A 12,168-nucleotide genomic window follows, 5' to 3' on the forward strand; every position below is an offset into this window, starting at 1 on the left:
AATGGGATAGAAGAAAATAGAGTAATTGGAAGCTGCTGTCTTTTCACTTTCTATATAAAATTATTTGAAGAGACAGCCAAGAACTTTAAACAGCAGAAACCCAGAAAAGTTGTAATTTGGATGTCTTCAGTTGTGACTTTAATGGTGTTTGCTTAAGGAGCTTTCTTTTATCTCTGCAGACATACTTCAATGACAATATCCTCACCCTGATCCGGACGCTGGTAACAGGAGGAGCCACCCCAGAGCTGGAGGCGCTGATCGCGGAGGAGAACGCGCTGCGGGGAGGCTACAGCACCCCCCAGACCCTGGCCAACAGGGACCGGTGTCGAGTGGCACAGCTGGCCCTCTACGACGGGCCCTTTGCAGACCTCGGGGTAAGAGCACAGCAGAAAAGCAGGACGGCAGCTACTCTGCAATCAATTTGCTTTCTCTCACGTTCACTTAAAAATCTGTCCTAATTAGCATATTGTTTCTGTTATTTAATTTGTCAAAGCTTTTGGAAGCTCTAAGGACACTTTACAGCAAGAGGTGCCAGGTTTGCCCTTACCCTTTTTGCAAAGCCATATGAGCCCTCAAACCTCTCCTCTGGATATTTCATGCACAGTGGGAAAAAAAAAAAATGGGACTTTGCTGAGGTTTCGTTGAAAGAGATGGATGAGCTGACTTGTATGGTGAGAAATGGACGCCTATGAACAGTATCTGCACCTCTGTTGGGTCTTGATGGGCTTGTTTAATCTTTGCATATTCTGAGGCTTCCAGTTCTTGTTTAAAATATACTTATGAGCCTGAAAACAAAGTTGTAAAGATTGTTTTCTGCTCTTTCTGGATGAATGAAAATTCAAATGAAACCTCAATTTCTGGACCAAATCATGTAGTCTTCTTGAGACTAATGGCAAAAGATCCACTTTCCCTTGATGATGACGCACAGTTTGACATTTCTTAAATTACCCTTATATTCACCAGCTTTCACCAAAGAGAATGGAGCAGTGTCTTTCATAGGAATGACAGAAAATCACAGATTAAGAATTAATCTGGTATACGAGATACAAACACTCTATCATTTCCTGTAGTGGCAAATGGGGTCCTTTCCCATAGCTGAGATTAACAGCTCATCAAAATATTTGACTACTCAGAGTAATGTTTTGGCAAATACAATGAGCAATACCAATCTTTCATATGATACTACCTCAGAAACTCAATTGCACTTTGTAAATGATGATAGAATGAATTAATACTGTTAATTAACATTGCTACCTAAAATCAATATTTTGGATATGCAGATATCAAATATAAAGTCATTTTTAGCTAAGCAAAAGTTTTTTTTATTCTTTATGAATATGATTTTACGGTGACATTTTATTATCATTTTGTCTTCTAATTTCTGTTGTGTTCCCTAGTGACTTTATATGTCAAGCTGGCAGTGTTGTTCTGCCAAAGAGAGTCACAAATACTAACCAATTTGTTAAGACAATAGCCATCATAATTTGTTGAATATGCATTGCTTGATCCGAAAATTTACATTTCCAACTTAAACCAAATCCCCACCCTCTCCAATTTAGCATCTTTTCATAGGCCAGTGCTCTTCAAAATAATAATCACTTTACATAATTGCTTGGTTTGAAATAAAACATTTAGATTATTTGTTTCCTTGAGTAACGTTTTCTCTTTCGTGACAAGCAGCAAACAGTCTATCCAGTGTCCTTTTTTAGAGGGTCAGACTGAAACCCTCTCTCCCTGTCATTGCTTAAACAGGTAAAGGAGACAAAATAATTCTGTTCTCTCTCTCCTTTTTTTTTTTTTTTTTTTCTTTTCTCTCTTATAGGATGGAGGTTGTTATGGCGATCTATTTTGTAAAGCACTGAAAACATACAATATGCTTTGCTTTGGAATTTATCGATTAAGGGATGCACATCTAAGTACGCCTAGCCAGTGCACTAAACGGTAAGTCCTGCTTTTCAAGCTCTATTTCACTGTTTTTCAGGCTTCTGGGCAAGGAAGATCACAGTGCCTGAAGCAAATCTCAAAAAGAGCTTTTTTTTCTATTTTTGCTCTAATTTTGCTACAAATGCTAACTTTTGCTAACTCAAGATGATTATTTAGCTGAGTTCAAATCATAGGCTGGATACCGAATGTTTGCAGGCATATGTTTCAGGCACTTTTAAATGAAAAAAAAATAAAGTAAATTTAGAGCACACATTTTCATTTTGTTAGATTTATGATCATCCATGCTTTGCATACAAGAAAGAAAAAGATTTCTGTATGCTAATGTCAATCAACAATACATCTGTACCATTAGCAGAACCTGGTTAACTTCCAATTTCCTTTAATGATATACTTTACATAATAGTAGTTACATTTTCCTTTTTCTTAATACTCAGAATAAGTACTCCTGTGGGCTTCCTATGGGTGTTACCTCTATCATTTCCTCTTGTATGTGGAAACCACTATTAGGAGGCTACATTTTTACTTCAGCAGGAACAAGTCTTAGAGCACACACAATTTTATCTTTGCAAACTGAAGGCCAGTTAGCAGCTTACTTGAAATGTGTTTTAATTAAGTGCCTACTAGAAATACACATGCAAACCTTTCCCAGAATTATCGCAGTTCTACCATCTGTTACTGTCTCATTCTCTACCAAAAACATTGTTATTGGGTTGAAATGGAAAAAACAGCAGTGCAGCTCAACATATATATATTTTTTTAAATAAAAGCTTACTCTCTGTAAGATTCTGGACAAAGGTTATAGAAAAACTTTTTCAGTTTAGATGTACACCGTACTTGCTGTACTTGAGATTATTTGCTGGATTACTAAGTGTCTTAGTCCTCTGGGCAGCTAAACCAGATCTCTTATGAGTACTAACATCTTTTGAAAAGATGTTGTGAGCTTCATGATCAATTTTTATTTATTTCTGCCTTGGATGGAAAATTCCTATTGCCTTGTTCAAGCATGATGTTCCTCACATGCAGGAAAACATTTAGCGCCAGGTTCTATGAGCCATTCCTGCTCCTGAAGGGGAACTTGCATACGTGGAGGATTCTTGCAGTTGACAGAATTTTCATTTTGGTGCTGGATTCTTGGATATGTGCAGATTTCTCTTTATAAATGCTCTTTAAAGCCAGGATGTACATTTGTAATGAATGAAAAAAGTAAAAAGTTGATCCCACTGCAAATTTGGTAATATATTTTCCTTATCTTTTATTATGTCAAAATAAAAACAAATAATGATATTCCTTGCTCTATTGACAGTATTTAAATATTCCCCTATGGAATGAACTGCATCTAAAATCATCATCTTCCTGCTTTTTACTCATTCTTTTAAATGTCATTGCTGATAGGTTACTGCAGGTTTTGGGCAGTGTGTTTAGCTCTCTAGTAGTGTCATTGCAGGACAGTGACCTGCATGGTGTATTCCCTGCACAGCCATGATGTGGTTTCCCTGGGGAACCTCCTGCTCAGTCAGTTTGCCTGCCCCACTCGACAGCAGATATGCAAAAAGAAATGTGGGAGCAGCTATAGGGAGGCCCAAATCGTAAGACGTATGTTGTGAGCTGCAATGGTGCACACACCAGTGGAAATGGGAGAAAAAAAAAAAAAAAGATAAATATTCATGAGATGACATTTCTGGCAGAAATGTTTTAGTACAATTCTGAACTTTTTCTTCTCTTTCTTTTTTCAGTTATGTTATCACAAACCCACCATATGAATTCGAGCTTGTGCCGACAGACTTGATCTTCTGTTTGATGCAATTTGACCACAATGCTGGCCAGTCCCGGGCCAGTCTTTCTCATTCTTCCCATTCCTCCTATTCTTCCAGCAAGAAGAGCTCATCGGTTCACTCCATTCCATCAACAGCAAACCGACCCAACCGCACCAAGACCAGGGATTCACGGGAAAAACAGAAGTATGTGCAGGAAGATAGACTTTGATATGTGTACCTGCTCCCACTGTGTGTGAACCTGCATCCACCACCCATTCTCCCCGGTTAACGTTTCCAGCAGTAAATGTTCCCTGTTCTCCCATGGAGTTATCCCTTTTTGTACACATATTTTGCATATGTATGACAGTGTGCATGTGATGGTCATTTTTATTTCACCACCATAAAACCCTTAAGCACAACAGCAACAAAGCAGACGGACCAAAAGTTATTTATGATTCTAGGGGAGAAAAAAAATCCAAACCCATAGGCACACTGAAAACATAAATAACTCACTGCAGTAACTACACTACATATCAGCAAACAGAGTATATTTAACATGGACACTTGTTGTTGATGTCAGTTACACAAAAATTCATTTAGTGTAGAAGTGTTGATGTATGTTGGGGTAATTTTTTTTATATATATATATTTGTATTTACATTTACTACATTTATTTGAAGCTTATAAAAACTAACCCATTCAAAAAAAAAAAAAAAAAAAAAAGCCACTGATTTTCACTCTAAAAGCTGATACTGCGTAAGGCTCTCACTCTGTATAGATTATTGTTAAGCACCTGCTTTTATACCAAAGCAACATCAGGGACTTTTCTGCTTGTATAAGGACTTTCTTTAAAATATTAGCCTTTTGGAGATAGTGTCTTTTCCCTTTAACACTGAAATTGTTTGAGCATGGAGTTGTAAAACTCCAATGGTTTAATTTAAGTTTAGGAAGAGTCTAATTGCATATTAAATTATTATTCTGTCTATTTATACTGCCACACGAATAGCTATATTTTCTTTCACTTTTGACATTTGGGATGAAAAGCCATATGTATCATAAATATTGGATGTAAGTCATTAAAAACTGCCTTCCTGGGACTTTTACGTCTTCAAAAGGTGAATTAGTCACCTTATGTACAGAATAAATAATGTTCAGAAAAGAGCAAGCATTTTTCCATGCTTTAAGTATTGGTCCTCAAGGGACTTCGTTCCTTTCCCCAGATGGTAGTTTAACTTTTCCAAGTTGAGAGTGATGGTATAAATCTCTCAATAAGAGTCCTGCTCTTAGGAGATACTCTAGAAATCCTGGCTGGTTCTTTACAGCAGGTGCTGCCAGTTCACCATGAGCAGGAATATGGGAGGTGAGGATTGAGTGCCTTGAGGATCTGAGAGGTTCCTCTCCCATTTCAGATGGGCAGAGCAAGAAGGATGGTGGAAACATCCACTGAGCCCAGGATTTGTGCCATTTGGCTCAAATTTGGTTCTTGTGGAGTCTTACCAGCGACCAGCCCAGCCAAACAAAAATTGTGGCAGGGGATTAAATAAAGCAGTGGAAAGGAAACTATGCTAGACAATCACAATTTGAGTTTATCTTTTAAAATTTGAATGCCAACCAGCGAGATGTAGAAACAGTTCTGGGCAGTGTGAAGAGGGTTTTTTTTGTGGGTAGTTGAAAGGGAGACCAGAAAAACACATGCTATTTCCAGTGGCTCCCCAGCATGCAGAGAGAAAATAAATATTCAGCCTTGGGAGTGACTAGCATGGTAACTGCCAACCCAGACAAGGTGCTTTTATGGTTAGTGCTGTTTTCTACCTTCCCCTTCCCCAAGCATGATAATTTTGAAGATTTGCTTGCTGTGTGAATTGACAATGAAGCCAAGCACTTTTACTGACAAAACCTGGTACCATTTAAGTAAGTGGGCTACACAGAGTGCCTCTGTGCAGTGCTAAGCATCATGATTGGAATACAGTATATACGAACGTGTGTGTTCAAATGCAGCTGTAAGCCTTATCAGTGGAAAAATGTTGCAAATTATGTTTGCTCCCCACAAACGAGTATATTACAGTTGCTCTTGATCACAGAGACAAATTCATGTGTTCTTTTTGCAAAGGAAGTTGTTATGACGTTTTGCCCTAAGAATATTTATAACTTTAAGGATGTGCCAGTTAAAGTGCTCAACGGAAAATATGACAGTTTAAAAGCATTGTAAAACTTACATAGCTTACTTCTTTTTCTAAAGTGCAACAAGGATGAATAGAATGGGCCAAGGTATGACAATTAATGGTTCTGCATGATCTAGCAAATGCTGTGGGTTTCCTTCTATAACTTGTCCTTGTGAAAACTTGTGAAATTAAAAACCAAAATAGTTACAACTTTATTCAGCTATTGGTTTGTTTGTTTGTTTTCCTTTTTTTTTTTTGCCTTTTTTCCCCCAAACCAGAAGTTAAACTGGCTGCTGCTGCTGCTGCTGTTGCTCAACCCTATTTTATTTCTTTATTCTCTCATCAGCTTGCCTTTCTGATTGCACGTGTCCTCTTGTAATTGCCCAGGTTCCTGCTCAATGAAGGTGCTGCCCTGATACAGATGTTATTTTAATTTCCCAGTCCTCATTCCCATCCCCACTCCTTTCCTCCCTCTTCCTCTCCATTTATGCTCATGAGCATCTTTTTTGTGTTTACATTGGCAATATTGACTGAAGATAGTTGAGAACGGTTATGCATTTTGGAAGAATGTTAATGGCTTTGACATCAAAATGCTTTTCCATTAATGTTTTATCTGTTTTCCTTTTAGCTGAGGAAGGAAGGGTGTTAATATGAAACCACTTGTCATATATTACATAATAGTGATTATATCCAAAAATATAGTGTTTGTATAATTGTGCAACTCAGAGAGTATAAACACTCTACATTAGAGAAATAACTTGTGTACTTTGAAAGCAACAGAAGAAAAATATCTAATATGGGATGCACATTTGAATTCTTCAGGCTACACCGATGTCCATTTTCTGTTCTGTCTTTTGTCCTTAAGTCCGCAGACTTAAGGTTTTGCCATTTAGTTATACTGTGTGCAGATTTTCTCTACTAACTATACTCAAATTGATCAAATGGTTTATTGCAGTGGTGAAATTTTTTCTCGTAAGGATATAGTAATGAGGCTGTGGCTGTTGGTCATGACAAGTAGAGGGATGTTTAAATCACTTATGTCATCAAAGTTTTTTTATGTTGATGTATATATACTGGGCAGTCTTCCTTTTGTGCCGAAATCTAAGCCAAATCCGAGTCAGTCTTAGTCAACACCATGGTTAGTTTATAAAGTACAAAAACTGTATTGTTACCAATGGCAACTAATGATATATCAGTGATTTAAGTGGAGGTCTTGCCACTTCCAGCAGGTCTCTGTGGTTCCCACAAGGAAAGCTACAGGTGGATCTGACACAGTTAGTACCTAGAGCACATGCAGGCAAACCCCCAAAACCTCAAACAAATGTTCCTATGGTGCTGAACTGTTAGTCATTCCATTTCCATTGATAGTAAAATTTCCATTGGCCTAAGTAGTTCAAAAAAATCATCAAAGGGCAAGCCCAGAATAGAGAGCAGAAAGAATAGTTTTTTCCCTCTCCGCAAGTTATTGCTAGCTGCATGTAAAATATTAATCTCCCAAACAAATAATTAGGGAGTTGGTTGATAGAGAAACTTGCATTACTTATTTCTTATATACAAGGAAAATGTGAGAACTGAAACTGAGTTTTAAACCAGTTACCTGTTCAGGGTGTGCATGTATGTAAGTGCAAACACACAAACACATACATCCAACTTCATTTGAAATTGCAAGTGTCACAAGAAAAAAATGTCTTCTTTAAAACGACTGTAGCCAGAACAGGGGTTATGATAAGAATACACAGTTAGCAAATTTTGATATGTTTACCTGCTGCATTCTTTGCCTCTCCTCAGAAGAGAGGGTGTTTTACAGTGATATCTGTTCAAATAAAATTTTCCAGGACAGAATTAATGACAGCAATTTTAAAGCAAAGGAAAAGAAACCTGTTTGAGAGAATTGCTAGAGTCTTTTCTCAAGTGAAAGAAATCTGTATTTTGATCATTTTATTTTTAATTATTGATATCTTTTGATGCTGCAGGAAACATTCTTACACAGGATATTAATATTTATTTATTTCTAATATAAGCATGCTTTATAATCATCATTTCCCACTTGGGTGGTGATGGCCCATTACAAACATAAGTGTTTGAAAGGAAAGTAAATGTATCCCACTTCCTGATACTTGAAGTTGCTTAGCTCTTCCAACAGCTCCCAGCTGATGCTGTCAAAAACATACCCATCAAATAGCGTAGGAAGATCAGGGACTGCCTTAAACAGCTCTTGCAAAAATAAAATAGAGGAACAGGTCTGCTCTAAGACTCTCTCTATAACATAGAAACATATGCTTGATTCTCTGGATAAAGATGCATATGCCAAACGGGAGAGAGACTGACAGAACATGACAGAGAACAACAGAAAACACAGGGGCATAAACCAGCCTGTGAAGACTTAGAACAGGATTTCATGGGTAAGGGAAAGCGGGCTGCTTGGGACGAGTCGAAATGTGGGCTGACTTTGGAAGACCTGAACGTTGGACTGTGAGAATTAAAAAATAATCAGACGTGCAAGGGATTAAAGAGGGCAGTTATGTACCTGGGGCAGGATGTATTAGCGGACAGGGTAAAAACAAGGAGCACCAACCTCCTGCTTGAAAGGTAAGTTGAGAGGGTCGTGTGGGAGGGCTTTCACATGAGGGTTGTCATTCTCTGGCCAAATACGGTTTGAACAGCGGGACAGGGACAGGGAAGGTACAAAGCTAGATCCAAGCACCTGATGTAAAAATGGTGATGCCTGGACCGAGGTTTTAGCTCTGGCAAAGAGGAATTAGTTTAAGTAGAGGGGAGAAATAGACTTGCAGGTAGGTTTCTGTATGTCAAGTAAAGACAATGTGACGGTGTCTTTTTAAAGATGACTCCATGTACATGAATTTTTTGGTTAAGACTGATGAATTAATAACTGGCTTGTATGGCAAGTACAGGGAGAGCAGGGCAGGTGGCAACAGTTTGCCTGGTGGCTGGGGACATGCTCACTTCAGCCGTGACCCCTTTCTTGCTCTGAGAGCGAATTAACGTGCATGAAGTTCTGTTTGTAAGGAATGCTTGTGCTGCATATGTTAAAAAGAAGACAGAGATAAAAGTACAGCGTGCTTAACTTGCTTCGAAATCATTTTAAACACAAACCATTAGAAAACTGTTAGTTTGAAATTGTTTATGTGATCTTGCAAGGCTTTTAAAACATGATAACCATCACACTTTACACCTCTCTGAAAGGTTAGTTTAATCGTAGATCACATAAAATTGGTTTTCACAAATGCATAATGGTTCATGTGTCACACTTGAACTAAATGGTTTTTTAAATGGAGCTGAAATTATTTTGATGTGTACACATTCCCAGATTTTTTTTTTCCTACAACCTTTCTTAAACCAACCCCCATCAGGAACCATTCCCTTAAAGTCTCATTAATAATTCAGATGTTCTGATGACTTTAAAAGATCTATGGAATAGAGGCCTTTTTTTCCTAACTGCTTGACAAAAAGATAAATGAATGTAGAAAGAAGCAGTAGGAGTCTGGCAAGCTGTAGATCATCTCCGAACAGATTGTAACTTTATCATTCTGTCAGGAAGAATAATTTAAAGCACTTAATCAGTTAGCTTCAGTGTGCAGGATGTAACATTATGAATTCCTATCGTCCAATCTGTTCAAATCAAAGGGAACTTAATTATAATAGGTAGGAGAGAGAGAGGAAGATTGCAGACGGAACATTGTTGAGATTCAGACAATTTCGGAGTGGGGCGGGGGAAATATTTACACTAATTTCAAATGAGAGGACATTTTGAAAGGAATTTTAAAGAAAAAAACAGCAAAAACAATGTAGTTGTTATGGTTTCCTTGAGTGAAAGCCCCCGGATGATGATGATCTTTTTTTTTTTTTTTTTTTTTTTTAAGAATAAACACTGATCTCAAAACTGTCATGAAACAATAGTGTTAAATCTTAATTAGTTTGGAGTTTGTTGTGGAGGGATACGTAAATACCATATCTGCAGTAAAAGTGCTGAAACTCATAGTGAAGGCAGCACAGCTGCAGAATCCCTTTCGTGACCCGTTTGTGCTCACCCCCAGAAGGATGCACATCCCACATGCATGGATGCTTGTTGAGGCGCAAGCAACAAAGACCATAAACCACTCCAAGAACAGGAGTTTGGAAGTCTATGAACAGAGACACCTCATAAAGCTACTTATCTGCAGCTATAAGATGAGACAAGTAGTTGCTCTCTATGGGAATCAAAAACATAATTCTTTTGAGTTTAGGGATTTTTTTTAATAAGTTTTTGCCCTATCTGCATAGGGACAGCTCAGTGCAGTGGGCACAGCCCTGGGCAAGCGAGGACCAGCTCATCCTTGCAGCCTCTTGGCATCCTGCTTGACCACGCTGCTCCCACCCGCAGCAGGGGGTACCAGGAACCTCCTGCTGTGTCTCTGGGAGCTGATGCCAAAGGGACGGTCTCCGCTGAGCACTCTGTGCCTGGTTGGGGCCAGTGGCTCCGGCCACCTCGGGGTGGGAAGGTTCAGAGAAGCCAGTGACCCTTTAGGCACCCACCTGTGTATGGCCCCGCGTGCTCTTTTCCACATCGCCCTCATTCCACCTGGCGTCTCGGTTTAGCTCTTTATTTGCATTCTTTTTCGATAAATGAAGCAGAGGGCATTCACCTGAGCTTGTAAAACAGCTCTCACGTTCAACAAGCAAATTGCCAGTTTGCTTTAACACCTTCCTTACTATCAGATCTGCAGACATGTCATCCTCCTCTCATGATAAGTATTTCCAAAGGTATTAATCAAATCTAATGCACTGTACTGCTAGTAATTAGTCAAAGTCAGCTTCTATTGATTGCCTTTTTTTCCATGAACTTTACTGACTGCTGCCCCTGCTCTTTTTTGGTGTGTGTGTATGTGTGCTTCTCTAATTAAAATTCTTGTTTTCCCCTCCTTATTCTGTCTCTACCCGTTTTGCTCCGTAGCAGAAAAGAAATGGTTTACAGATGAGCCGGATAATGCCTATCCCAGAAACATTCAGATCAAGCCCATGAGCACTCACATGGCCAACCAGATCAACCAGTACAAATCGACAAGCAGCTTGATACCGCCAATCCGAGAAGTGGAAGATGAATGTTGACTCCTTGGAGGCCAGAACTATTTTTTTAAAGCCTGACAAACTCCATGAATGGTGATGTGACATTTATTCCTCTTACATGCTGAACCACTGCTGGAGACGTTGCGAAGGGCGAGCGTTACGGGGAAATAAAGTAGACAGATCTTTGTTTGTCTGCCTTTAATATTGCTTCCACGTATTTTGGAAACTATCTCATTTATAAATGAACACAGTCAGAACTAGTCATGTATAGCCTCTAGCGTTTTAAATTATTTTTATTTATTAGAAAAAAATATATTTTTCTTTTCTTTTTTTCATTGTCAAGTATTTTCCCTTAAAAAAAAGCTGCATATGTGGCCAGACTCCTAAGAATTAAAATAATAATAATAATAATAATCTGTTCAGTCTTCGGCTTAAAGGAGAATGATGGTCACAGTTACAAGGACATGTAATTAAGGGAGACAAATGATATATTTACATAAAAAAAAAAAGGTCCAACTTGTATTTTAGTAAATCAAAGAAAAAAGAAAAAAAAAAGAAAACAAGAATAGTTCGCCAACATGTTTCTTTACTGGAGGATGTGTATTTTGTTCAGCATTGGCACCAGCTCTTAATAAACTGAACTTATTTATTTTCAAAGTTGAAATCATATTTTTGTACACGTAACATTCTTCTGAATTTTCCTTTTATTTCTTTGTTTCCTGAACCATGCACCGCTCATCTTCATCGCTGGTTAGACTGAGGTCCCCCTCCGTCCGCAGCGCGCGCACCGAAGGGAGCCACAGGGCAGGGTGCTCATAGGCAGCACTTCCCATAAATGTCAAAGTCTGGTAATTCCACACTGCTTCCCACTAGCTGCCAGCAGCTGCTAATTCCTGGAAGCCTGGGAATTCTTCTCCTTTTGCCATGCGTTAGAGCGCTTTAATCCAGCAGGCATAAATAGCACATGAAATCATGAACTATAAACTCTCCTGTCTACCATATTTAGTTGGTTTCTTACTTCAAAAGCCCTCATGGCCCTGCATCCGTCCTGCTTATCTGGTTCAAATTCTTCCTGATACACAGAGAGGTTTAGGTCCGGATCTGCGAGCCTTGGTGATAGCCCGTATCTCTGCGAAAGGCACCCTTAATCTCCTTTTTGGTGAGTTCAGATCAGGATGTAAAACCCCGGGTTTAGCCTCAGCTCCATAATCTTCCAACATGTTGTCATCAGTTAATTTCTGTAA

The 12,168-nt window shown here is 38.7% G+C and overlaps 1 protein-coding gene across 17 annotated transcripts in view; it reads left to right on the top strand.

Moving 5' to 3' along the window:
* KCNMA1 (potassium calcium-activated channel subfamily M alpha 1) overlaps window positions 1–11,581 on the top strand; it is a 432,171-nt gene extending 420,590 nt beyond the window's left edge. For 5 of the 17 annotated variants that reach the window (XM_088526406.1, XM_088526413.1, XM_088526415.1 and 2 more), the window contains 4 exons: window positions 180–374; window positions 1,823–1,941; window positions 3,678–3,902; window positions 10,812–11,075. In XM_088526406.1, coding sequence (XP_088382532.1) covers window positions 180–374; window positions 1,823–1,941; window positions 3,678–3,902; window positions 10,812–10,836 — 564 coding nt within the window. In that variant the 3' untranslated portion in view covers window positions 10,837–11,075. Of the gene's footprint in view, window positions 1–179; window positions 375–1,822; window positions 1,942–3,677; window positions 3,903–5,937; window positions 5,967–10,811 lie in introns of all 17 variants that reach the window. The other 12 variants (XM_088526407.1, XM_088526414.1, XM_088526416.1 and 9 more) reach the window with 3 other exon arrangements.
* Window positions 11,582–12,168: the final 587 nt, after the last annotated feature.

This window comes from Tinamus guttatus, unplaced genomic scaffold (assembly GCF_059628265.1).
Source record: "Tinamus guttatus ecotype Peru unplaced genomic scaffold, ASM5962826v1 Tinamus_guttatus_pri_ptg000246l, whole genome shotgun sequence".
NCBI classification, from domain to species: domain Eukaryota; kingdom Metazoa; phylum Chordata; class Aves; order Tinamiformes; family Tinamidae; genus Tinamus; species Tinamus guttatus.